The sequence below is a fragment of the Coffea arabica genome, chromosome 10c (genome assembly GCF_036785885.1).
Source record: "Coffea arabica cultivar ET-39 chromosome 10c, Coffea Arabica ET-39 HiFi, whole genome shotgun sequence".
Lineage (NCBI taxonomy): Eukaryota > Viridiplantae > Streptophyta > Magnoliopsida > Gentianales > Rubiaceae > Coffea > Coffea arabica.
The window spans coordinates 15121324-15149110 of NC_092329.1; the positions used below are offsets into that span (position 1 = coordinate 15121324).

Sequence of the window (27787 nt, forward strand, 5' to 3'; positions counted from 1 at the left end):
TACATGTCCAAAGTCAATTGCTTTCTTCTCCAATCGTCATGTCTTTTGTTCATGCTAAGTGCTCAGTGCAGGAGCGCCGTGTCTTATGGTATACCTTATTAAATGATAAGCCAATTTCTCTTCCTTGGTGCATTGGGGGTGATTTTAATGTTATTTTAGCGCCTCATGAAAAACGAGGGGGACGTCCATTTGTTATAGCGGAGGGGATGGAATTCATGTCTTTTATGGAAGATGCCGGAGTTTTTGACGTAGGATTTTCAGGAGCTAGCTTCACATGGTCTAACAATCGTAGAGGAAGAGCTCGGGTTTCAAAGAGGTTGGATAGGTTTTTAGTCAATGGGGCTTATTTGGATCTCTCAAATGCAATTTCTGTGCTTCACCTGGCAAGACACCCTTCAGATCATGCACCGTTAAAAATTTCATTTAAGGAGAGATCAGATCATACGCCACGGCCTTTCAGATTTTTGAACGTCTGGACAACCAAATCTGAACTCTTGGAGGTAATTCGATATGCTTGGAATCAAGATGTGTCTGGTTCTCCATTGCGCGTTTTGAGCTCTAAACTTTTGGCAACGAGGAGAGCTATTCAAACTTGGAACAAGCAACACTTTGGGAATGTATTTGATGCTGTTCGCTCTGCGGAAATGGGGGTCCAACGCGCAGAGGAAGCTATGGATCAATATGCATCGGATGAATGTCAGGTTGAGCTTAGCAAGGCTCAGGCGGAGATGCGGAATGCATTGTCAATTGAAGAGCAATTTTGGAGCCAAAAAGCCCGGGTCAAATGGCTTAAACACGGAGATCGTAATTCAAGGTATTTTCATGCGGTAGTAAGACAGAGACGGGCTCAAGGAATGATACACCGCATCAAAAAATCAAACGGTGTTTGGGTGGACAAGAATGATGATATAGCAACTGAGGCAATAACATATTTTTCTGACCTATTCACGTGTTCTTTACAGTCATCTTCCGATTTGCGGTACCTAATTCCATCTATAATCTCGGAAGAGGACAATGGAAAATTGGAAGAGGTTCCTTCGATTGAAGAAGTCTATCGAGTCGTGAGATCAATGGATGGGGATAGTGCTGCTGGCCCAGATGGTTTTACAGGAACATTTTTTACATTTGCCTGGGAAGTTGTCGCCCAAGATGTATATAATGCAATACTCAGCTTTTTCTGTGGGGCAGAGTTGCCTCGATTCTTCACATCTACCTCCATTGTGTTAATTCCGAAGATGCCAAATCCTCAGGATTTTTCTCAATATAGGCCCATCAGTTTGTGTAACTTCTTCAACAAATTACTATCCAGGATCTTAGCTGATAGAATTGCTTATGTACTGCCCAAAATTATTTCACCCCAGCAGACAGGCTTTGTGAAGGGCGCAATATAACAGATAACTTTCTGCTAGCTCAGGAGATAGTTTCGGGTATTAGGAAAAAGAATAGAGGAGGCAATGCGGTAATGAAGCTTGACATGTCTAAGGCTTATGACCGGGTGGCATGGGATCATATTATTGATGTTCTCAGGAGGTTTGGCTTCGGAGAAATATTTATTGATTTAGTATGGCGATTGATCTCTAATGTCTGGTTTTCGGTCATTTTAAATGGGGCATCTCATGGTTTTTTTAAATCTACGAGAGGCCTCCGTCAGGGTGATCCTTTATCGGGTGCTTTATTCATTATAGGGGCTGAGGTGTTATCTAGAGGATTGAATAACCTTGCCATGCAATCGGGTTTTGTGGGATTCAAAGTCCCGTATGCTTGTCCTACTATAACTCATTTGGCGTTTGCGGATGATGTTCTCATATTTGCAAACGGATCCTCTTATTCTCTAAAGGTCATCATGCAGGTGCTAGAGGCGTATCAAAGGTGTTCGGGTCAGCTAATAAATGTGCTAAAAACTTGTTACCTGGTTCATCCATCTTTACCACCGGCAAGACGAAGGGTGATTGAACGTATCACCAAGTTTACCTGGCAACCATTTCCAATTCGGTATTTGGGGTGCCCCCTTTACTTTGGGAGATGCAAATCATCATATTTTGGAGAAGCGTGTCAGTCTATTTTAGGGAGAATTATATCATGGAAATCAAGGATGCTTTCCTTTGGAGGTAAGATAGTTCTAATCAAACATGTCTTGGCATCGATGCCAGTACATCTGATGTCGGCTGCGGTTATCCCGAATAAGGTGTTTAGAACTATAGAAAAGGCTTTCTCGACCTTCTTATGGAGCTCATCACCCGAGGAGTCGAAATTTCACTGGATACGTTGGTCCCATATGTGCTATCCGATAGAGGAGGGAGGAGTTGGATTTCGGAAGCTTCAAGACATCTATACAGCTTTCTCATTCAAACTTTGGTGGAATTTTAGAAAGGGTTTGTCATTGTGGGCTGAATTTATGAAAGCAAAATACTGTAGACACCTTCATCCTTGTCAGGTAGAAATCAAGGCAATGGACTCCGCACTCTGGCGCAGGATGGTCAATGTGAGTCGACAAGTGGAATTCTCTATGCTATGGATTGCAAAAGACGGCGCTTGTCATTTTTGGTACGACAATTGGTTGGGGGGTGGTGCTTTGTTCCACCAAGCGACCGTTGTCCCACATTTGTCTTTTGCTAATTTCATCATCAATGGACACTGGGATGTGAATTTGTTATATCAGATACTGCCGAAGGAAATGGTGCCCTCTATTTTAGAGCACCCGATTCCAGAAGAAGGGGGTGAATCTGAAGTCATTTGGACGCTCACAACATCTGGAAACTTCTCTATAGCTTCGGCATTTCGGGATATTAGGCAGGCCCGCAACAAGTCCATGGTCTTTAATACAATTTGGCATTCTCAGCTCCCTTTCAAAGTTTCATTCTTCATGCTACGATTGTTGCTAGGGAGACTGCCGGTTCCAAATCGGTTATGTAAACTTGGTTTACATTTACCTTCAAAGTGCTTTTGCTGTTCTTCGGCATCTGAGGAATCAATTGAACATTTATTTTCTAATGGCCATATAGCGTCGACAATTTGGCACTATTTTGGAGCTTCATGTGGTTTGTCCTTTCCAGGATCATCTTTAAGGCCCCGTATAGTGGGTTGGTGGCTCAACTCATATGATTCTGAAATACAACGATTTATTGGGCAAATTCTACCCAGCATTGTCTGTTGGCAGATTTGGAAAGCAAGGAATAAAGCAATGTTTGAGGATGTTCAGATGAGGCCGATTGCCATTTGTAGTGCCATTTTCTCGGAAATCCAGAACATGATGGGAATTCATTTCAAACAAGTATTCAGAGTACAGTCATTTCATCATTTGTATGATTGGTCGTATTCTTCTCATACTGAGGTTACATACAAACTTGTTCGTTGGGAAGCAAAGGAATCCGATCGGTTCATATTAAATACGGATGGCTGTTCTAAGGGCAATCCAGGAGTGAGTGGAGGTGGTGGGGTTCTTCGGGATTCAAATGGCATACCTTTGATTGGCTTTTCGGCATATCTTGGGGAAACTACAAGTCTATGTGCAGAGGTTCGGGCACTCCTTATTGGTCTTCAATCTTGTGTACAGAGGGGTTTTCAAAATCTCTATGTTCAATCCGATTCTTTATTATTAGTTGGAATTCTTCAGAATCGCATTCAATGCCCCTGGAAGATTCGATCAGAGATTAGGCAGATTTGGCAGTTGGTGAAAGATCCTGATCGTTTTTCGCATTGCTATAGGGAAGCTAACAAAGTTGCTGATGCGCTGTCCAATGTGGGCGTATTTCATCCAGAGCATCAAGTCAAGCTTTACGAGGCCTTTAATTGGTTCCCAACTATGGCTCGTGGGGCCATTCGACTTGATAGATTAGGAATGCCTTCAATTCGGAAAAGTAAGCGTATGAAGGGCTGAGAACAAAGGACAACTGGAGCTAATATGCGGTTGAACGAGACATGGAGGTTTTGTGTTTGATTTATTACCTTTTCAGTCGATTGCTGTACTTCGAATTGGTCTTTCTCAGTGTGTAAAATTTGCTCCTATCAATAAAATAAAATAATTTATAAAAAAAAAAATTATATTACATATACTAATATACATTATATAATGCATCTAACTAATAATATCATTATCATAAGTTTATAACTAATTAAATTACATATTATATATAATTTTATATATTTATTTATATATATAATTTTTTTTGCGGGTGGCGGGGCGGGGCGCTCCGTTTCTAAACGGGGGAAAAAAATTCCCCCCCGCCCCGCGTGCCCCCATTGCCATCCCTACTGAAGAATCTAATTAATTCAATCCAATTACAACCGTGATCCAACCATTTAACATTTTACTCTCCTAAGAACTAAAATTATTCAACCTACTCCAGCCATAATTAGATAATTAGACTCCAACCAAGTGATCAATTACTGAGCATTAGAATAAGCACTCTAGTATTTGATTCATGATACACACCACACATGATTTCCACTTGCAGCCTCTCCTCTGAGTCTTAGATCAAGTTCGGAACTTCGGATCCAGTTATTCAAATACTAATGTTGTACTAATTAAAGGAATTCTTCAAACAGGTGATCCAATTCGAAGTCACCATAAATTCGCCAAGTGACTATACTCCGGTTCTGTGATTTGAAAAGCTTTAGTGCAGCCTGAACCCACACTTATCATCATCAAGAAGCAAGTTTGCATAATATCCGGTTGACCCAAAAACTTGCCCCTAGTTAATCCTTGAATTAGAGTTAAAAACAATCAACTTGAACTCAAAATTTTGATGTGCAAGCTCAATAAGTTCACTCAAAGACTTTCGGATGGCAGCAATAGCGAGAGTGAAATACCCGGACCCCAAAGCTTTAATTGCAAATTAGTCCTTAATACGTTAGTAGGGGTTACTCTGTCAGTGTTAAACTTGAAGATACGAATTTGAATTAAGAAAATTTATTAGACAAGTCTAGAGTTTCATAAATTATAAACCTAAACTTTTTTAAAGCTTCGTGACAACTGTTAAACATAATAGGCGACAGAGACTTATGTTGCAAACGACGAAGACCGAGGAAAAACTTGGACAAAGTATAAGACGAAGGCCCGACGGTGGAGAAGATACCAATTCTGCAAATATTGTAGGTAACGTCTCAATTTTCTTGTTTAGTTAACAGTTGAAAAGTAATTGTATAATTAGGGTTCTGAGTGAAACTAGATCCAAAAGAATGCCATTTAAATTTGATTGTCGAGTGATAAAGGTTTTCCAATAAATAGATAAATAATAATGATTTACTCTGTTGGATGGATATAAATTAAGATTTGCATCAATCAATAGCGTAGGTTGAATGCAAAAAAAAAAAAAAAAAGTGATTGTGTGGTCGGCCATCATTTGTAAATTTTACAACTGCTAGTCTAGGAATATAGTTAGACTTCATCATCTATAGTTTGGATTCATGCAAATAATATAATATAAATCATGGTCTCATGAATTACGGAAACCAGTTTGCGGAAAAGTTGCATGTGCAAGATTCCTACATTAATAGACATATTGGACATGGAGAATTGGGACCGACTTCAGGTTCGGGGTGAAGGTTAGATCGGGTAACCATTTATCGAGATTAAGCGCATTTTGTGAACTGAAGTTGCTTTTGGCATTTCTTGTGAGAATCTTCTCGGACTGAAATGTCATTAAGAGTTAGTGTGCTCCTTGGACAAAAGACTGCATGGACATAACATTATTTTTAAGCTGGATATGATGAAGGCGTTAGATAGGGTCTCATGGTCCTTCTTATCTAAGTTGATGTCAAAGCTCGGGGTTTCACTCCCACTTTACTGCCCTTATCATGCATAATTTAGCAGCTAGCTGGTTCTCGTTGTTAATCAATGGGAAACCGTGTGGTTTCTTCCAATCCTCCAGGGGTCGCAAACAGGGAGATCCACTTTCACCGTTTTTGTTTATTCTAGCGTCTGAGGCTCTCAGCAAAGGCCTTAACCACCTAGTCACAATCGGTTTGATTGCTAGCTATGGGCTGCCCCTAGGGTGCTTGAGTGTCTCTCACTTAAGCTTTGCAGATGATATTATGATATTCACCAGGGCGGATAGGAGGTCGATCAAGGGATTGATGGATTTTCTGACCCTCTAGGAGCGGGGCTCGGGTCAAAAGGTTAATTTGTCGAAGAACTACTTTGTCCTCTTTGAGAAATGTCCTCGAGCAAAGGCAAGATCTGTATCCTCTTTTACAGGTATGAACAGCAAGAATCTTCCGATTGATTACTTGGGATGCAAGCTATTCAAAGGCAAGCCCAAGGGGACATATTTCGAACCTTTCGTTCATAAGGTTAACCGACATCTTACTGGATGACGGAGTAAGCTCTTGATAGTCGGTGGGCGATTAGTGCTTATTAAGCACATTCTAGCTGCAATACCTCTGCATACCATGGCTGTACTGGATCCTCCTAAGCTAACCCTGGTGACACTAGAGAAATTGATGGCTTGTTTCTTTTGGGGTAGTTCAGACGGAGCACAGAGGAGGCATTGGCTCTCTTAGGATCAATTATGCTATCCGATTGAAGAAAATAGCCTTGGGCTCTGGAAGCTTGATGATGTATGCATGGCATTCAGTTGTAAGCTTTACTGGAAATTTCGGTCTTGTGTGACCCTTTGGTCAGAATTTATGGCTTCCAAGTACATCAAACGGTTTGACCACACCTCTATCGCAATGTTGCAGCAAGTAGACTCACGGATTTGGCGGAGCATGCTCCGAGCTCGCCACATTGTGGAAGACAACTCTCGCATGCTAGTTCGTGATGGTTCATCGTTATTCTGGTTCGAAAATTGGCTTGGCAATGGTCCTCTGGCGACGTCCCTGGCAGCCGTCCCCCTCCCCTGGGGCTTGCATCTCCAACTCTTTCAATAATGGTGGTTGGCAGTTAGGAGCACTGGAGCCACATATCTCCCCCGCCCAGCAGGCTAAAATTAGGCAGATCTCCTTGCACTTTGACAGGAGGGATGAACTCGTGTAGTCTCTAGTTGCTTCAGGTCGCTTCTCGCTCTTGTCCACTTACGATCTTATACGACGCTAGAAATCGCTTATGGTATCAAGACGTTACATTTGGAACCTACAAATCCCACTGCGCATTTCGATATTCATGTGGTGGCTTTTGAACAATGCCATTCCGTTGCTTGATATTCTCCAAAGCTTGGGGTTCAATATGCCTTCAAAATGCCCCTTTTGCACCAGCTGTGAAACACTAGATCATTTATTCTCACCGTGTCCTCTTGTTGAAGAGCTCTGGTCTTTCTTTAAGCATCTTTTAGATATTCTGAGTTCTCAAAATGATGACATTCTAGTTTGATTGCAAAGCCTATGGATTCACTCCTCTGCTTTATCCGCAAGACTTTGTCTCTTATAGATTTTGCTAGCCATTGTTTGTTGGGAAATTTGGAAAACCAAGAATTGCCATCTTTTTGACGATGTAGTCACCTCAGCTGCTCAGCTGTGAAATATTGGATCATTTATTCTCATTATGTCCTCTTGCTGAAGAGCTTTGGTCTTTCTTTGAGCATCTTTTAGATATTCCAAGTTCTCAAAATGATGACATTTTAGTTCGATTGCTGATTCGACGGCCAAGGACGCAATCCGAGCTGAGCTGCTCCAAACTGGGGAGATGAGTGCGCCCGAACTGAGGGGAAAATCGAGCAGGTTATCCTACAAAGAAAGAACAACGGCGGGGCTAGAGTCCCCGAGATAGCTCTGACGTTCAAGTTAGTAGAGCTTATGAAGAGGGCAACAGTATAGAGTACTGTAGATAGAGTACTGTAGATGGCGTACCTTGTATTATAATGTGGTACCATATTTATAGGCTTGAGGGTAGTGGTTTCCATATAGGTGTAGGAGTCCCCTAGGGTTTGGAGTCTTTCTAGAGTTTCGTAAGATGACCCCGAAAGGCTCGGAGGCCGCGGCCCACGAGGTCCACTGCATAGAGGGGGAGCGGCCCCAGCCGAGCTGGCCTTCCCTTTTCCCCAGCTGACGTGCCCGAGCTATCGGATCTCAATTGCCGAGCACGTGCATGGTTGGGCCGAGCTGACACGTGTTGCCCGTGCATTGGCCCCACTACACTAGCCCCCCTTTGAGTCTAAAGTCACCGAAAGGTCGCGTGAGTCTAGACTAAATTTCAAGGCAACGGATCGGTTCGGCGTGGGGCCCACAATCCCCTGGTCGCGTCCCTTGTTCGGGTCATTGCCACGTCTGCTGTCGTAACCGGCGTTTCAAGGGTCATGTCCACTCATAATGACGGTTGTCAGCTCAACCGTTTCCCAAGGCGACAGTTTTCTAGCAATAAATTTGAAATTTCAATTCGGGACTCTTCGTCTTCCCGCCCAGGTGGCATATATATAGACCCCACCAGACGTCACTTTCAAGCTTCCTTCCTCATTTTCTCTCCTTCCAAATCTCCATTAGCTCGCACCGCGCTTAGTGAGTTCGTCCGAGAGTAGCGTCCCCTTCTAAGCACCTACCAGCTCTTCTCCTTTATGTGTTAGTAAGTACTCTTTCCCTTTTATGTCTTCTTCTTTCACAAACTCAGACATCACTAGTTCAGCACCTAGGTGTAGAATAGCCCGACCTGCCCCAATAGAAATAATCTCTTCTTCTTCTAGTTGTTCTTCCTCTAGTCCATCTAGGTCTGAGTACCTTCCTTCCCCCATACGTTTTCCAGCCCACGACATGGACCAGCCTAATCACCCTGCCCAGCATGACGCTGGAGTTAGGGGTGTTTCGCGAATCGAGCCGCTCGCGAGCCGATCGCGAGCGGCTCGAATACGAGCTCGTCAATATCAAGTTCGAGTCGAGCTCGAGTTAATTAAGTCGATCTCGAGCTCGAGCTCAAAAACATTAAGCTCGTTGGCTCGCGAGCGACTCGTGAGCTCAATTATATATATATTTTTTAATTTTTATTTTAATAGTAAAATTACATATATATCCCTAATATTTTATTATTTATTAAAAAAATTATTATTTTATTCATTTTTAAAAAAAATAATTATTTTTTTAAAAAAAATAAAATAATAATAATTATTTTTTTATTTTTTAATCTCGCGCTCGACTCGAATTTGACTCGAGCTCGAGCTCGATATTTTAAGCTCGTCGAGCTCGAGCTTGAGTTCGAGTTTCACAAAATTATCTCGAGCTCGGCTCGATTAGCCAAATTTCGACTCGAGCTCGACTCGTTTGCACCCCTAGCTGGAGCTGCTACCCCAGAGATTCCACTAGAAGCAGTCCCAGCTCGCGCCAGGGCAGGACCTTCTAGGGGGCCTGACATTGACTTCGGGGAAGTCGGGATCATCCCCCATTCCTGGATCAAGAGGATGTAGACGAGTTGGTGGGGAAGTATGACATTCCTCCCAATTCGAGGCTAGGGCTGCCCGGCCAGGGGAGTACGCACGCCGACCTCCTCATGAATTTGTGGCCATCTATAGAGATCAGCTCGTAGCTGGCCTCCGTTTTCCAATTCCTCACTTCTTTTACCAAATTCTGATCTTTTGGGGAATTCGGATAACCCAACTCGTCCCTAACGCTGTCAGGTTGATTTCGGTTTCTTTATCTTGTGCCGCATCCTCGAAATCCCCTACTCCTTGGACCTATTCAGGTCATTTTTTCAAATGAATGTTAGCGGACCAGTCCACGGTTGGTTCTACTTCGCTCGTAGGAGCAGGGGAGAGCTCCCGACCTGTGAACTGTTCTCGCATGCCCGTTCCTCCATTAAGGGTTGGAAGGCTTAGTTCTTCTATGTGAAGAACACAGACTTTCCTCCTCTGAACTAGAGGGAGGAGACCCAAGTGTCTGATTCTATTCTTTCGCTTCTGCCAGCGGCCGAGGTGGATCGCCTAATTAGTTCGGGAGTTCGGTTGAAGGTGAAAGAATTCAACAACGCCCAACTCTGGTCTGCGGGGCTGATTCAGGCAGGGGTGAACAACCTTGCCCCCGATCTCCGACCTCTCACCTCCGAGAAGCTGGTAGCTTGTAAATTCTTGATCTCCTCCCCCTTTCTCTTTTCTTTTTTACGAGTTCGACTATGTTGTTTTTACTTACCTCTCTTCTTCGTCCTGTAGTGAAGAGATTCTCCCAACTATTGAATATAGGGGGAACAAGTAGCTCCAGCACGCCTGCCATCGTGCCACCCGTTGCGCCAGGTAGTTCGGTCCCTGCCGCTCCCCCTCTTGTACCAGCCCTTCAGGCCGCTGCTCAGTCCTCTCCTACGGACAGGGCCAAGAAGAAGAGGAAGAAATAAATGGTCAAGAGAGCCCGAACCGAGATCATCTCTCCTGCCGCCCAAGTGCCGCAACCAACCCCTACCGATGCCCCGTTGGAGCACTATGGGGTGAACTCCGCCGAGCAGCAGGTCTCGTCAGAGTCGCCACCAGCCATGTGGCGTCGGAGGAACGTGATACCTATGAAGCCTCCCTCTGAGCTGAGCGCACAACCACACCCCATGCACTTCTGCCCAAAGTGGGGGTTGTCGGTGAATGACCGAGCTTAATTCCCTGAAATAGCTTGGGAACTCCTTAGGGGCACAGTGCTCCCACGTGACCACCACTTTATCCAACTCGCATCCAACTCCGAGCTGCTGGAGCACTATTACCTTAGCGCGACTCAAGTAACTCCTCAACTAGTGGCGCTCTATTGGAATTTCCTTGACTTGTTGGTTCTTACTTTGTGCTTAATCTGCAGCTTAACGTTGCTAGTGCCGAGCTGTCGCAAAGGTACGAGAACATGGGGGAGAATCTCTCCTAGGCTAATGCGGCCAAGGACAGGCTGTCCAGTCAGCTTGAGGCAGCTGAAGCAGAGCTGAAATTCTTGAAAAAGTAGCTCACTGAAGCCCAGTCCGCCTACGAGTTGGAAAAGAAAAAGACAGCTGAGCTGACCTCGCAGCTAGAAACTGAGCAGAAGAAATCTGCAGAGCTGCCCGGTCAGATTGAACCTGCTCATGAGGAGGGTCGCCAGCTCGGCATCAGGGACTTCAAAAAGTCTGAGGGCTTCCTGAAAGATCTGCCCCTCCTCAGCGGGCCAGTCCTACAAGTGGGGTATACTCAGACTATGCACGACGTGCAGTCTCTGAACCTGCCTGGATTCGACCTGGGCAGATGGCCTGAGTACAACCCACAAGCAGTCCACCAAATTGATAGGCTCATGGAGGGTTACGTGCATGGGCGCGACTTGGCCGCGCTGATCGCAGACCCCACTTTGCCTACAACCTCCCCCGAGCCTGAGCAGGAGCAGCAGGGGAAAAATTAGGGAGTGCGTAGCATAGGTGTAGCTAGGGATTAGAGCAGGGTAGGAATCGAGCTGGCCAACTCATTTTTGTATGACCCCCCTTTTGTATATCTTTTTGAATCAAATAGATAATCTTCGTGTTCAACACTTAGCCAAAAATCTTTGTTTTTTTTTTTATATAGAACTTAGATACATTCTTACGAGTCCAAGTATCGAGCCAACAAATCGCTGAGCTATTACCTAAACATCTCGTGAAGAGCCTTCTAACTTACTCCCTGTCAGCTCGAGCCGAGTTCTAACGAAAGAACCTTAATTTCGAATTGTGCCATGTGCGTGGGACTTCATCCCCACTGAGATGGGCTAACTTACAGTACCACGCGCGATCAGTTTCTCTCACTACGTAGGAACTCTCCCAGTTTGGGTCTAATTTGCCCGTACCCACAGCTCGGCTCACGAAATTTTTTCACAGTACCAGGTCCCCTGGTTTGAAGGAGAGATGCCTTACTTTAGCATTGTAGTATCGCGCGACCTGCCCTTTGTACTTAGCCATTCTTATGAATGCTTCTTCCCTCCGATGTTCGAGTAGGTCTAGGTTGAGCCGCATCTCTTCCTCATTATTTTGGGCCACGAAATGTTGCGCCCTGCTTGAGGGTACTCTAATTTCTACCAGAATTACCGCTTCGGTCCCATACGTCAGGGCAAACGAGATTTCCTAGGTGGCCGTCTGAGATGTAGTCCGATAAGCCCACAGTATGGTGGGCAGCTCGCCTATCCACCCAGTTCGGGCAGACTCTATTCGTGTCTTCAAGCCGTGCAGGATGGTTCTGTTAGCATTTTCAACCTGTCCATTAGCTTGTGGGTGCCCCACGGAAGTGAAGTATTGTCGAATGCCGAGCTCGAAGCACCACTCCTGGAGGGAACTGTCAGTGAACTGTCGGCCATTGTCCGAAACTAGGACCTGCGGTATGCCAAATCGGCAAACCATGTTTTTTCAAAGAAACTTCTGAACCGACCTGCTATTGATTGTGCTGAGCGGCTAGCGGCTTGGCCTCTACCCACTTAGTAAAGTAATCAATTGTCACCATCAAATGCTCATAACCTCCTCGAGCTCGGGAGAATGGATTTAGTAGGTCAATTCTCCATTGGAAGAACGGCCACGAGCTATGGAGGGGAATCATTTCCTAAGTCGGGGCATGGTGAATTGGGGCGTGCAACTGGCATAATTTACACCTTGCTACCAGTTCGGCCGAGTTCCGGAAGATGGTGAGCCAATAGTATCCAAACAACATTTCCTTCTTAGTTAGAACTCTCGGACCAACGTGATTACCACAAATGCCCTCATGCAGCTCGCGTAAGACGTAGCTCCCTTCCTCTGGTGTCACACACTTTAGGCAGGGCTGCAAGTAGGACTTCTTATATAGTATTCCCTCCGCGAACACATACTTTTGTGATTTGAGAAGGACTTTGCAGGCCTCTGTCCTGCTGGCGGGGAGCTCTCCATTGGCTAGGTATTTGACGATGGGATCCATCCAGGAACTTACTATCTGAATAACCGTAGTGTCAAACTGCTCATACATCCGACTTTTAACGACCTCAACTAGTACTTCTCGGTTTAGGGTGCCAAACGAGGTAGAGGTCAGTTTGGACAAGGCATCAGTTCTCTTATTTTGGCTCCGTGCGATCAGCTCGAGCGTGAACTGCTTAAACTGGTTCCTCAACTCATGGGCCTTGGTGACGTACTTCCTTAGTAACTCTTCTTTGACCTCGTATCTCCCCCATACCTAGTTCACTATTAGCTGCGAATCGTTATAGACTTTTATTGATTCGATCCCTAATTTTCGAGCAATTTCCAGCCCCGCAATCAGCGCCTCATATTCAGATTCGTTATTAAAGGCTCTAAAATCAAATCTCAAGGCGTAAGCCAGTTCCTCCCCCGTAGGGCTGATTAGGAGGAGACCAGCTCCACATCCTTCTTTGCTTAATGTGCCGTCTACGTACAACGTCCAGACCGGATCAATTTGTCCTGCTACCTCTATAGCCTTTTTGGCCTGAGCAGCCCCTCTGGTCTGTTTGGCCTTGACTGCTCCTTCAGCCCGTTCGATCTCGGTAGCCTCTCTGGCCTATCCGGGTTTAGCTGCTTCTCCGGCCTGTTCCTCGACAGCCTCTCTGGCCTGCTCAATCTTATCTGTTTTTCTGGCCTGTTCGTCCTCTGCTACCTTATTGGCCTGGGGGACCTCGGCAGCGTTTTCGGCCTGCAGGGCTTCGACTGCTTCTTGAGTCTACGTGGCCTTGGTAGTTTCTCTGGCTCGTAGGGCTTCGGCTGCTTGTCTGGTATGTGCGACCTCGCCAGTTTTTTTGGCCGTCCCGGTCTTAACTGCTTCCCTGGCCTGGTCAGCGTTAGTCTCGTGTGTTCCAAAGGAAACGCTTTCTACTATGAAGTCAGCCAGGGCTTGGGCCTTGATTACCATCGTCGGCTGGTACCCCAGATCGTACTCCGACACCTCTACAGCTCACCTCACCATCCGTTCAGACATATCAGGCTTAGATAGAATCTGTTTCAAGGGCTGGTCCGTTACTATCACAATGGGGTAAATTTGAAAGTACAACCTGAGCTTCCGAACTGTATGGACTAGTGTCAGGACATACCGCTCTACTGCAGAATATCTCGCCTCTACCCCTTGCAAGGCACGACTAACATAGTATACAGGTTTTTGGACCTTGTCTTCCTCTCGTACTAGCACCACACTAACGGCCTCCTCTCTTACAGCTAGGTAGATGAACAGGGTTTCCCCCTGTTCGTGAGAGGTTAAAGCCGGCAATCGAGCAAAGTGGACCTTCAGCTTGTCAAATGCTTTTTGACACTCCGAATTCCATTCGAACTGTGGATCTCTTCTCAGGGCTTTGAAAAAAGGAGAGCCCCGAACTGCTGATTTGGACAAGAACCTATTCAAGGCCGCCATCTTCCTAGTCAGGCGCTGTACCTCCTTAGTATTTCGGAGATGTGCCATGTCCATGATGACCTTGATTTTATCTGGGTTAGGTCTTACCCCTTCTTTGAAAATCATGTAATCTAGGAATTTTTCCGACCTGACTCCAAATGTGCACTTCTTGGGGTTTAGCCGCATCCGTGAGTCACGAAGAACATAAAAAATCCCCCTAAGATCCGCGATGAATTGCTTTTGGGTCCGACTTTTCACTAACATATCGTCCATGTAGACCTTCATATTTCAACCGATCTGGCTCTTGAACAGTTTATTGACCAGTCTCTGGTAGGTCGCGCTTGCGTTCTTCAACCCAAATGGCATGGTGACATAACAGTAGGTGCCGTGCTCAGTGATAAACGAGGTCTTTTCCTGATCTTACTCGTCCAGAGTTATCTGATGATACCCTTTGAATGCATCCAAAAAACAAAAGATCTCGAATCCCATAGTCGAGTCCACGAGCTGGTCTATCCGTAGAAGGGGGTAGCAGTCCTTCGGGCATACCTTATTTAGGTCGGTGAAATCCACGCACATCCTCCAAACTCGTTCTTCCTTCTTGACCAGTATTGGGTTGGCCAGCCAAGTCAAGTAATAGACTTCCTTCATGATCTTGGCTTCTAACAGCTTGCCTACCTCGCTTTTGACGACTTCATTTTGTTCTGGCGTAAAATTCCTCCTTTTCTACTTCACAAGTCGGACCTTAGGGTCCACGTGTAGTTTGTGAACTGCTAACTCGGATGGAATGTCTAGCATATCATCAACACTCCAAGCGAAGATCTCTGCGTACTCTTCTAGGAGGGATTTTAGCAAGCTCCGGGTCAGCTCGCTTAGGCAGGAGCCGACCTTAACCATGCGATCAGGTCGCTTCCGACGGACCGGTAGCCCAACTAGCCCCTCATCTGTCTCCAGTCTCTCTCTTTTCTCCTTGGGCTCCCAGGGCTCCAAACAAGCTATTTGAGCAACCAGTTTCTCCTTGCCCTTGAGAGTTGCAATGTAACAGGCCCTGGCCACCTCCGGATCTTCGAGCACTTCAGCTATCCCCGCAGGAGTAGGGAATTTCATGCTGAGGTGCAAGATGGAGCAGACAGCCCGGAGGGCGTTCAAGGTGGGGCGTCCCAGAATCATATTGTACGATGAGCGTTCTTTTACCACCGCGAAATTCATTGGAATAGTTCAGTACTTTGGTGACGCCCCTACCGTGACCATGAGAGTTATCATTCCCTTCGACCTTACCGGAGGGCCAGCAAAACCAATTAATGGAGTTTGGACCAGGACGAGCTGTTTGTCCTCCAGCTGCAGCTTCTTAAAGGTCTTGTAGTACAACACATCGATGGCACTTCCATTGTCGATGTATACCTTTCTCACCTTGTAGTTACAGGTGATGATCTCTATCACGATGGTTTCGTGATTATTAGAGGCCAGAGGGACTGCATCTTCCGGCCCATAAATGATTTCCTTATACATCTTTAATCGTTTGCTCGAACTCTCTTCACTGGGAGGAGGACGGTTGTGCCGCCGAGTTGTATGACTATCTCCTCCAACCGATCCTCCCGCAATAGTATTGATCACCCCGGCTAAATTCTGATCTTCCTGCTCGGGAGTTCGGCCACGGGGTCCCTGAGGTCGGTCACGGGAGTAGCCCAGGTGCTGTCGTTTATGCCTCCCCTGTCTCGAGTCAATTCATTCATCACGTATGAACTGTCCGAGGTAATCTCGTTTGATCAACTTTTCAATATCTTTCTTGAGGTGGCGGCAATTCTCCGTATCGTGTCCCACATCACAGTGATACGCACAGTACAGACCCTGATCCCGCCTGCTCTTGTCCCCGGCCAGGGGTCGGGGAGGCCGGGAGAACCCTTCTTGCTCCATCATAGCGAGGATCCGAGCTCGAGGTGTGGTGAGGGAAGTCTAAGACTTATCTCCTCCCATGGGCCGACTCCTAGGTGGGCGGTCGTGAGCATCCTTCCGCCCCTGGCTGTGCCGCGCGTCTCCCTGGTCAGTGTTTCTTCTGCGTTTATCGTCCTTCAACCTTTCCTGCGCGCTCTTCAGGCGATTGGCTTTCTCGTGGCTTTCTTCTCAATGTTGGCTTTCTCGTGAGCTCGGTCCAACATTTCCCGAACTGACTTGGGAGGTCTTTTCACGAGCTCGGTGTATAGCTTCTATTTACGTAGCCCATTAATGAAGGCGGTCATGATCACCTTATCATCCCGATCACAGACCTGGAGGGATTCGTTATTGAAATGCACCATGTACTCGCGTAGTAACTCCTCAGGCTTCTGCTGGATGGTCATCAGGTGAGCAGTGCTTTTGGAGAAGGCTCGCGACGAAATGAACTATACTGAGAACAATCGTACGAGCTGGGTGAAGGACCAGATTGACCTGGGGGGAAACCCCTGGAACTATTGACGTGTCTTTCCCTCCAAGAACATTGGAAAGGTCTTGCATCTGACCGCATCCGCGGCCGTTTGCAGGCGCATTTGCGTCATGAATGCGAATAGGTGATCCTCCGGATCTGTGGTTGCATCGTAAGATTTCATACTCGATATTTTGAATTTCGTGGGCAGCAGGTAGTCCTCAATATCGAGCACAAAGGGGGAAGCAATGTACTTGTCCACCTCAGGGTCCAACAATAGGTCTAACTCGTCCTGTACTTGGTGTTGCTATTTCCGTGTGGAGAGCTCTCCCCTTGAGAACCTTCGAAAGGGCTCCGGGTGCTCAGTTCGGGAGTTCTCCGGGTGCTCACGCGTGAACTTCCTGCGCGCCTACTTCGGCCGGGCCTTAGGACTTCCCGTTCAGGATTCTGACAACCCAACTCTTTCCTCTCCTTGAACCTTAGGCTTCTGGTCATGACGACCTTCTGTCTGCCCTTTGAGGTAATTCATGATTGTCTCAAAAGTAGGTAGGTTTTCTGCCACCGTCTGAACCAGCTGTTCAAGCGGGATTCGTGAGAGCCCCTTCCCCTCATCTCCAGGAATCAAACCTCGGGTGGGGTTTTGGGGGTCGCTTCGTTCATTCCCCTTGGATCCGTCAGCGTTCCTCTGAGACCTAGTCCTTGGCATGATTCGCAAGAGAAGAATTACGTGTTTCCCACAGACAGCGCCAATTGATTCGACGGCCAAGGACGCAATCCGAGCTGAGCTGCTCCGAACTGGGAAGATGAGTGTGGCCGAACTGAGGGGGAAATCGAGCAGGCTATCCTGCAAAGAAAGAACAACGGCAGGGCTAGAGTCCCCGGGATAGTTCCGACGTTCAAGTTAGTAGAGCTTATGAAGAGGGCAACAGTATAGAGTACTGTAGATGACGTACCTTGTATTGTAATGTGGTGCCATATTTATAGGTTTGAGGGTAGTGGTTTCCATATAGGAGTAAGAATCCCCTAGGGTTTGGAGTCTTTCTAGGGTTTTGTAAGATGGCCCCGAAAGGCTCGGAGGCCGCGGCCCACGAGGCCCACCGCATGGAGAGGGAGCGACTCCAGCCGAGCTGGCCTTCCCTTTTCCCGAGCTGACGTGCCCGAGCTATCAGATCTCAATTGCCAAGCACGTGCATGGTTGGGCCAAGCTGACACGTGTTGCCCGTGTATTGGCCCCACTACGGTTGCAAAGCCTATGGATTCACTCCTCTGCTTTATCAGCGAGAGTCTATCTCTTATAGATTTTGCTAGCCATTGTTTGTTGGGAAATTTGGAAAGCCAAGAATTGCCATCTTTTTGACGGTGTAGTCACCTCAGCTGCTCAGCTCCGTCGTCTCATCATCACGGATGTACAGGCGATCTTGCATGTTTGGCCTTTGACATGCAAGAACTCAGATGCTAATCTCCTTGCTAGGAAACCTTGGGCACTCTAGCAAGGGTGGAATACTCCGAGATTGCATAGGCCATTGCACAAGTTTGGAAGCTAAGGCACGAGCACTATTAGAAGGGCTTCTTACTTGCTCGAAGCACGGCTGCTCCCAGGCTTTGGTAGAAATGCACTCCAAAGTACTGCTCGATGTGATTCAAATGAAAGCTACATGTGCGTGGCACATTAATCATATTGTTTGCCAAATCTGGTCAGTCACCCGAACTGGGCAATTTCACATTCTTCATGGCTTTCGACAAGTCAATGCAGTGGCAGATGCACTTGCTCGGCTCGCTAACACCAACTAGATCTCCTCTTACTATCGTTCCCATAACCTACCAAACCATGTCAAAGGAATAGTTGGTCTAGATAAGGTTCACTGTCCTTATTTGTGTTTCTCATGAGATCTCTACCTTTTCAGATTGAAAAATAAAATGGCTAATGACTTTCTCAATAATTCAACAAAAGAGTAGCAATTTCCAAGACAAAATTTAAAAAATAAAATAAAATAAAATAAACTAAACCTCCCCTAGAAACTTAAATGCATTATTTTAGGAAAATATTTCAATAACAATCGTTATGATAATGAAATAGTTTTTACTTGATATTATATGATATTATAGGTTGTCACACTTTTAGTAACCATTTAATTACCTATTAAACACATCCATCTAAAAAAGATAATGTCTAAAAATTTGGTAGTAAATTTTTTTATCTAAAATAGTAAGTTCAACATAATAAATTAGTACTTTTTGTGTCTCGAGAAGTAAATTGGAATAAATATGAAGCTTAATTTTTTTTAAGAAATAAATTACTACTTTATATTCTAGACTTACTTTTTAGAGAGTAAGTTTAGTTCACGTAATAGTAAATTTTTATATATAACTAGTATATCTTATTGATAATATAGTACATTTGATTAATGATCAAAACCTACAAGTTTGTGGCATAAATTTACTATGTTACTTTTAAAAAAAAAACTTATATAAAACTAGTATTAGGAAGTTTATTTGAAATAGTGCTAAGATTTTTTATTAATTATAACACTTGTAATATACATGTATAATACACGATTATACGTATCATTTAAAAATCGTCTATGTTTTATACATTTTAAAACTAGTATGAAAAATATTTTTACTTTTCAGACAACCCTATAAAACATGTGATAAAATTTTGTCGTATTATAGATTCTAAATTATTATTCAATTTTTTGAAAAGTTTGAAAGTTTGGATAACAATAACAACAAATCTTCCTAGTTATATATAGAATAGCGCTTTCTATGTATCACGATTTCTATAATTTAATACCTATGAATATAATAAAATGATGAAGCTTGAATAAATTTATTGTTTGGGACACAATAATAAAAGTTAAACTTGTATTAATGTAGCATAATCTTTGAAAGTTATAGTATTTTAATTATATTAAATTCAATAACTTTCAAATATATTTTGTATGTTTATACATGCATTTGTGTGCATTTTCCATCAAACTTTTTTTTGTGTTGAATATTTAATTATATATAATATAGACATGTGTTATATTTTGTATTTTATCTTTCCCAAATTTTGGTAATTCTGCTATTACTCTATTGTATAAACTTAACATTATTCTTGTGAAGCTTATACACAACCAGAATTAGTAAATTTATGAGACTAAAACCATTAGTTTTTATGGACAAATGGTACATAAACTGCTAAAAATGTCATTTTACAATAATCTTAAGTTTGTACAAATGAATGGTATGTAAATTGCTAAAATTGTCATTTTACAAATTACTAAAACTTACTATTTTATGGAATATATTTATTATATTAGTCTGATTGATCAAAAAAATTACTGTAATCATGTGTACATTGTTTTGAAATTTACACCAATCTCACTATTCCCATTATTACTGGTAAAATACTCCTAATTAAAAGCAAGGTAAAATCAAGTCTTTTTGCGTAGTTGTTATGTTTACTAGAAAATTATGAAACCACTCTTACAATACATAGTTACTCCTATACGTAGTAACATTTTATAAATAAATTAGAATAAGTTTGTAAAAGATTTTATGCTTTTTCACCAATATAATCAAAAGAATTTTGCACCTTTAGAAAACAAATGGAAAGAAAGGACAATGGAATGAATATAAAGGTGCACAAATGCAATATGTATCACATCATGAGTTTGGGTATGACTTGTTTAAATAATTTGTCAATTAGTCTTTCAACAATATATAATGGACATTGATTTCCGACAAATGAAAACATAACAACATATATCAATTATCTATTAATGGAATTTGTAGTTTTAATATAATCAATTGAGCATATATTTCTCTTTTTTTAAGTAGCTATCATTTTGTGACTAAGGTTAAGTATTTACATTTGGATAAAGCAATGCTAATAGAACTTCAATTATCATTAATGACACTAATTTTACCTTGATAAAAGTTGGTCTAGACAATGAAGTGTAGCATTTTGTAAACTTTTTGGAAAATAAAAAACTAATTTCGCAAAATATTTCACTTTTATTTTTTATAAATCTCAACTTGTTAATTAAATCCAAAGTGATTCTATTATCAAAAATATTCCTCTTCAAATTAACATCATTGAATAGGTGTGAGATATAATATGGTAAAATATCTCTCATATACATGTCATGGATATTTGAGAATTTCAATAGAAAAAATTTGGTTGTTAATATAACATGGTGTTATAGTGTGCTAATTGTTTTAGGATTATTTTGTACATGAAATGAATTTAATTTAAATTACACAATAGATTATATGTATGCATGTGTTTTTTCATTTAGTAGTTGGATCTCATTTTTATGAACATTCTCTCGAAAAAAATCCAGATCTTCTGTTAAACTAATTTTATATTAATTGTCATTTTGAGGTCATTGGTGTCATTTTATTAAACCATTAGTGTTAACTGTTAATTAAGAGAGAAAATTGCAACAAAAATTAACAATAGGAAAACAGTGCAAAATGGTCAGAAAAAGTTAGTCAAGATGATTGTGAGAGTAGAATAGGAGGAAGATAGTTGGGGAGAGTAATAGGCCCAAAAAAATCCAGATCTTCTTTAAAGTATTTTTATACTAGTTGTTATTTTGAGGTCATTAATGTCATTTTGTTAAACATTTAGAGTTGATTGTTAATTAAGAGAGAAATTTTCAACGAAAAATAACATTAGGGAAAAAGTGCACATTTGTCAGAAAAAATTAGTCAAGATGATTGTGAGAGTAGAATAGGAGAGAGAAGGAGCAGAATAGGAGGAAGATAATTGAGGAGAGTAATAGTCCCAACATGCTTCATAATGTACGGAAACATGTGATTTTTTACTTACAGAAGCAAAATTTTTTTTCATTTACTATTAGTAAGTTTAATTTAAAGAAAAATCAAATTTTGTTAGATAATGAGTAAATCTGATTACACCAAGTGTAAATTTCTATTTGTGAATATAAGTTACTCACTCTGTCCCATTGAAAGTGTCCTACTTTTTTTTTTTTTTTGTCTCAAAATATTTGTCATGTTTGACATTTCTAATTATTTTATACTCTGAAATTCATCTTATATCATTCATTAATAATGCATAAAGACAAATGTAATGTGATTGCTTTCTATTTCTTACTTTGACTAGTACATGATTAAGAGCAAAAGTGAATCTAAAGGAAAAGGTTTTTGGTCTAGTTTACTGTGCATAAAAAGCACATATCTCCAAATATGACTAAATATATGGGACGGAGTGAGTATTGTTTAGGAGACATAATTACCAATTTTATTTAAAAACTTACTAATATTAATGTTAATTATTCTAATACAATATCGAAAAAGACTCTAAAAAACCTAATAATGTCGCTAATGTTAATAGAAACCTACAATAGTCAAAGGTTGCCCCAATATTATTACCATAACTATCCACATTGTAGCATTCTCCATTATTGTATTAGTACTTGTGATCATAGATCAAGTCTTAGTTCTAAATTTGATAATATATAGACTTCTTCATGCAGCTAAAGTTCCACTTCATTACAAATAGCTAGTAAACAATTTAATTTCTTGATGCGGATAGTATTTTTACCAATTGATCCATGCTTAGTGATGATGATCCATATTCACTGGTGGCTTCTTCTGCAACTTTCTTCCAATATTTTGCATTATTTCTCAGTGTTTTTCCTTGCTCGCCATCCATCAACTCCCTTACAACTCTCTCGACTTCATCCCTTTTAACTTCTTGATCTATTTCGAGGCCAACTTCCCACTCTGAGCACGCATACCTGCAGTTAATCTGTTGATCTGCATTAACTGGCCAACAGATCATTGGAACTCCAGATGATAAGCTCTCAATTGTCGAATTCCAGCCACTGTGTGTCAAAAATCCCCCTACTGAAGGATGATTGAGCACTTCCTCTTGTGGGCACCAGCCAGCTAGAAAGCCTTTATCTTTAGTTTCTGCCAAAATTTCATCTGGCAAAGCTGATGATTTCCCATCAACCAGATCAGGCCTTATAATCCACAGGAATGGATGTTTGCTATTAACTATACCCCAACAGAACTCTCCCAGCTGCTCTGGTGTAGGGGCTACGACACTACCAAAATTTACATAAAGAACAGAACTATGTTTCTGGCTGTTGAGCCACTGAAGACACTCTGCTTCTTCTTTCCACATGTTACAATCAAGAGAGTTTAAGGGATTTTCTTTAGGAATCTTATTCAGGAGCAAGCTAAGGGGTCCAATAGCATGAACAAGTGGATACTTCGAAGATAGAAATTCTAATATCTCTTTCTCCAAGGCATCAAAAGTGTGGATAATTACTACCGAAGCTTTTGAAGCATCCTGAGCTGATTCCATCAGAAAGTGAAACAGGACATCATTAGGATCTGCTGTTCGGAGACGGCTTGGAAGATCTTTCAGACGAATACTCTTTTCTGCAGTCCATTGTATGCTAGTGTTTTCCAAGTAACCATTTTTTAAGTAGCGCACATCTGCAACATCAGAGGTAATCATCAAAGCTAAGATGTGTCCTCAAATTCAAATCTTTTTCATACTACTCCTACTTAGTACATATAATGTAATTAACCATTGAATTTATACTAGTACCTTTCAGTGGTGCTAGACCATTTTCAAAGAGAGAAGAAAACTTGTAATAGCCCATTACTCCACAAGCTGCCAGGGTGAAGATAGCAGCAACAGGAATGCCAAATTCTTCAGCTGCAGCAAAAGTGAAAAACATTAAACCATCAGCGACTATGCAAGTCACTGGAGGATTTTCAGTGGAGGGATTCTCGTTGAGTTTCACAAGGAGGTTCCTGAAGGGAGCAAGAAAGTTGTGCGTAATGGATTCACAAAGAGCACTAGCGTCTTGGCTGGAATCTGAATCAGAAGGAGACAGGCCATCTGGGATAGTTTCGAAACGGAAGTCCGGCAAGCACTCCAGAAAACTTGGACCTTTAGATCTGAGCAACCGTTTGTGGTTGAAATCTGTGTTAACAAAAGTAATGAAGTAGCCCCTGTGGTGAAGGAGTTTTGCTAGATTCATTGTGGCTTTGATGTGGCTTTGATGTGGATATGCTATACAAACTGCATGGGGCTTAATAGCCTCTGCCATTCTACAGATTCAACTCCACTGTCTTACGGCTACAGTGTGGGATGGGTAGCTAGAGGAAAAATTGGGCTGGGGAGGGGACTCAGGGGAGAGGACGTTGACTAGATATGCTTGGGTCTTTTTAGACTTTTTATCTGGGGCTTCGTGGACTTCATTTTGCGTGTAAAACATTGGATCAGGACCTCACAAGTTAAAATTTGTCCAGTTCAAACCGATTGGTGTAAATTACTACAACGTTTGGTACAGAAGCGTACAACTTCAGGTTTGTAGAGTATATGTACTCACAATCACCGTCTGCGTTGCTGCTTTCCTCCAAACTATATATACTGCACGCTTTTGCAAAAGACTATCACTGTTGTACAAACAGGTCGCCAAGCCCTCTTAGACATATTTATTAGGATTGTGAAAATCTGTAAATATTAAGAATATGAAAACATCTCGCTATGTCAGTGCTCTTTATCTATGTAATATAAATATATGCAACATCTCCCTATGTTAGTACTCTCCATCTATGTAAATATATGCAGTTAGTAATAGGTTCAAACCATTATTATTTTTCACTTCTTTACTGTAAACTTATATGCCTACAAAGCCAACACAAAGTTGACTTAGCTTGTAATAAAGGATCACTTCCTCATAAAAGGTTGAGTATTCGAATTTTATTGTTAATGTAAGAGATATATTGATAAATGATTGTAAGAGCCTTTACAAATGATCTATGGTTTCGAAAATATGTCCTAACTCATAGTGGTGACAGAAATCGAACCCACCCAATTTTATTTTTTTTTACCAAAAAAATTATAGGTATACAAATGTTTCAGTACTCCCTTCTATAACATTGAACGCGCTGCTTTTCAACAAAACATTTCCATTATGATAAGAGCAAATTACTCAAAAAAGTCACAAAACTTTTTGAATAGTAGAGTTTTGACTACTCAATTTTTAAGAGTATGTATTTACCTACTAAACTATTAGAAGTATAAATTTTAGGTTATTCTATTTATTTTTACCATTTAATCTACCATATCTAAGGGTTGCACGAATCACAAGATATAATCAGATTTAACATATTTAACTATGAAAATAAAAAAAAATGGTCTAAAATTTACACTTATGATAGTTTAGTAAGTAAGTACATACTCTTAAAAATTGAATAATCAAAACTCTACTATTTGAAAAGTTTGGTCCCTATGTGGGTGATTTGCTCTTACAATAGTATCTGACAACTTCACCCCTTAAAAGCGAGACCCAAATCTAGGGATGACAATGGGGACGGGTGCCCGCGGGGGGCTAATGGGGCCGGAGGGAATTTTTCCCCCCATTTAGAAACGGGGCGCCACCCGTTTAAAAAAAATAATAAAGATATATATATACATAATTATATATAATATTTAATTTAATTAGTTATAAATTTATAATAATGATATTATTAGTTATATGTATCATTTAATATATATTAGCATATGTAATATAACTGATATTATCAATTATACTACTAATTATACATGTCTACTAATAAAAATTATTTATTATTTATACTAAATTTATTAATACATTTATATTAAATTCCTAACTACACTTAACATAATAACACTTTTTCTCAAAAAAAAAAACACAATAATAATTTAGTGATTGTATTTGTATCAAAAGTGAAAATTTGATTATTTTAGTTATATTTGTTTTATCATATTGGATTGTATTCAAATTGTTTTTGTTTAATTTTTTTTATGAGTTTCAATTGTGAAGTTACAATGAATAATAAGTTGGTGATGTGTTGATATTTTAGTACTTGATTATTTACTAAAATTTAATTATAATGAAATTATATAACAAAAAAATTTTTAACCCCACGAGTGCTCCAACGGGGGAAGCCAGAGACGAAGATGGGGGCAGAGGCAGGGGGCAATAATGGGCACCCTTACCCAAATCTCCCCCGCTCCAACCCCCCGTTGCCACGAGAGAAAAGTGTGAGTTGGGTCATGAACAGTACATATGATCTCCTATTAACACTCTGAGTGGGTGGGCAGTTTCAGAATTTCAGTTGAAGTTTGATAGGCTGGCATTGCTGGATTTTGGAGATAATGTGCGGTAGACGTGGCTGGGTGTTTCTTTATCATCTTACGTCGTTTGACTGTTATACAGCAGAATTATTAACTGATTCGTCTTTTTAGGCATTGTCAACCTATAACAGTAGTGCGGTGGGGAACTTTTACATCGGAGTATAATACAGTCTCTTTCTCCTCCATTTGATTTTTGGTCGTCTTTTTATACCCCACAAACATTCCACTATCAAATACCACAGCTGCCTCCATGTCCCCTTCATCCTCACCTAAGCCACTTTATATTTATATTTTCAAGGTGCACAAAAATCACCCATTTAAAATTCATAGACGTGGTTTTCAAGTTGAAATTGGGTTTTTCAATTGACAAGTTTCCATTTCAAATATTATCAGCACTCCGCTATCAGAAAAATTAATGGGTACCTTTTTTGTTTTCTTTCTCTCTGCAATTATATATTAGGATTTTACGAATGAATACGTATGGTTACCATCTTCTCTATTTTCAAAGCAAAAAAAAAAAAAAAGATTCGTGTTTATATTTTGTCATTCAATAGGGTGGTTGTATAATAATCGTTTGGATAATTCGTGATTTTTTTTTGGGATATTTCATGGAGTCCGCCTTGTGATTTTGAGAATGTTTGGATGGTGAGAATGGAATATTTTTGCATATTTTTAGTTGATTTCTATCTCAAGTTAGCGTAGTATTGGTAATCCCAGTTTATTATGCAGTATATGCATGAATAAATTCTTCCCTAAGCTTTTGCTTCAAGTAAGAGCATGACAAGAGCTTGATATTTAACAGTAGCATAGCACCAGCACAAGTGCACAGATTGCAACTTTTGATGTTAAAAATTACTGTAATAGGAATGATGCATATGAGCAAGCCAAAAACCAAATGCCTCATGGAAGTTGTATGCATATTTTACAACAAAAGTCAAGGGAATTGTTCGTTGGCATGCATCATGTCTACCCATGGATCAAGAAATAATCAAAATCCTCCACCTCAATATGTTTCATTTCGATTTGAGTGGTACAGTACTTGGAGTCTTGTGAGCTGTGACAATCATTGCAAACTATGTTTTATGTGATATGTATCAATATACATATCCTTCTCTTATGCTTTTGATGCAGAAGCGTGAACCAAAAGAAAGAGTCACACGAATAAATTCCTGAACAAGAGATTGTAGAAACAAAAAAGAAAATCTCAATCCATTGGAAAATTTCAATAAAGGTTCGATAAAGTTGAATAGGAATGCTCGAAAATAGTTAGGATTCGGCTATTTATAGATTACTAGGAGGCATAAATGCGCATTGCGCACTGGAAATGCAAATTGCCCTGCCCAATTTTGAAACAATAAAAAATAATAATTTATTCAGAAAAAGTACGTTTTTAGCATAGGAATTTCACAAGCTTGGATAGTGTATCAGTGCTTTAAATGTATAATTGTCAAGAGGGGTCTAATTCATATATAATCATAATTCAAAATGGCTTAAAAAGTTATCATCAGCCATGTGCTGTTTGCAATTGAATAGCAAAGTGGGTATGCGGTAGGCCATAGTGAAATGACAAACATAGATGTATAAAAATTTAACAAAGAAAATAAAACTCAGAAATGTGTAACAAAATGTCAGCTTCATGCCTCGCGTCTATCTTCATAGAATCCAACGTCCAAATTAAAGCTCTCGAATTGTGCTAGCAGCATTCCACACTTGGGGCAACCCATAGATCCAGCACACTACTACAACACGTCAATCCTTCCTCAGTTCCATATATTCACGTCGAGTTCCCTCAGCATTCAAGACGAAAATTTCTAGCTTGTCACCCTACAAGCACCATAAATATGGTAAAACAAAATAATAGGCAAGACTATACAACATGAAAGGGAAGAAACAAGTTAACCATAGTCCACACAGATGCCTCGATCAAGTGGTCTGACAATTTATAAGGAACTCTACACCACTATTCAAAAACAACTTTCAAGTAAACCAGACCATCTAAGAGTTGATGTTGCAACAGAAAATTTCAACACAATGTCACTTACAACTAAGACATCAAACACCACTACATAGCCTAAGTGAAGTCTG

General features: G+C 41.4%; 2 protein-coding genes across 2 annotated transcripts; one reads left to right on the forward strand and one right to left on the reverse strand.

Moving 5' to 3' along the window:
- The first annotated feature begins 38 nt into the window (after positions 1-38).
- On the forward strand, positions 39-1391 carry LOC140015814 (uncharacterized). The gene has a single exon (XM_072068638.1). The coding sequence runs from the start codon at positions 39-41 to the stop codon at positions 1389-1391; it is 1353 nt and encodes a 450-aa protein (XP_071924739.1).
- Positions 1392-21917: 20526 nt separating this feature from the next.
- LOC113714300 (7-deoxyloganetin glucosyltransferase) lies at positions 21918-23748 on the reverse strand. Its single transcript, XM_027238083.2, has 2 exons — positions 23138-23748; positions 21918-23022 (listed from the first exon to the last, which is right to left on the reverse strand). The coding sequence occupies exons 1-2, from the start codon at positions 23643-23645 to the stop codon at positions 22088-22090; spliced, it is 1443 nt and encodes a 480-aa protein (XP_027093884.1). The 5' UTR covers positions 23646-23748; the 3' UTR covers positions 21918-22087.
- Positions 23749-27787: the final 4039 nt, after the last annotated feature.

What these genes read in the sequence shown, in the direction of transcription:
- LOC140015814 (XM_072068638.1), top strand. Translation starts at nt 39, where the DNA reads ATGTCTTTTGTTCATGCTAAGTGCTCAGTGCAGGAGCGCCGTGTCTTA.
- LOC113714300 (XM_027238083.2), bottom strand. Translation starts at nt 23,645, where the DNA reads ATGGCAGAGGCTATTAAGCCCCATGCAGTTTGTATAGCATATCCACAT. An exon ending in TGGTCTAGCACCACTGAAAG is followed by an intron (nt 23,023 to 23,137) that starts GTACTAGTATAA and finishes CTGATGTTGCAG; the next exon opens with ATGTGCGCTACTTAAAAAAT.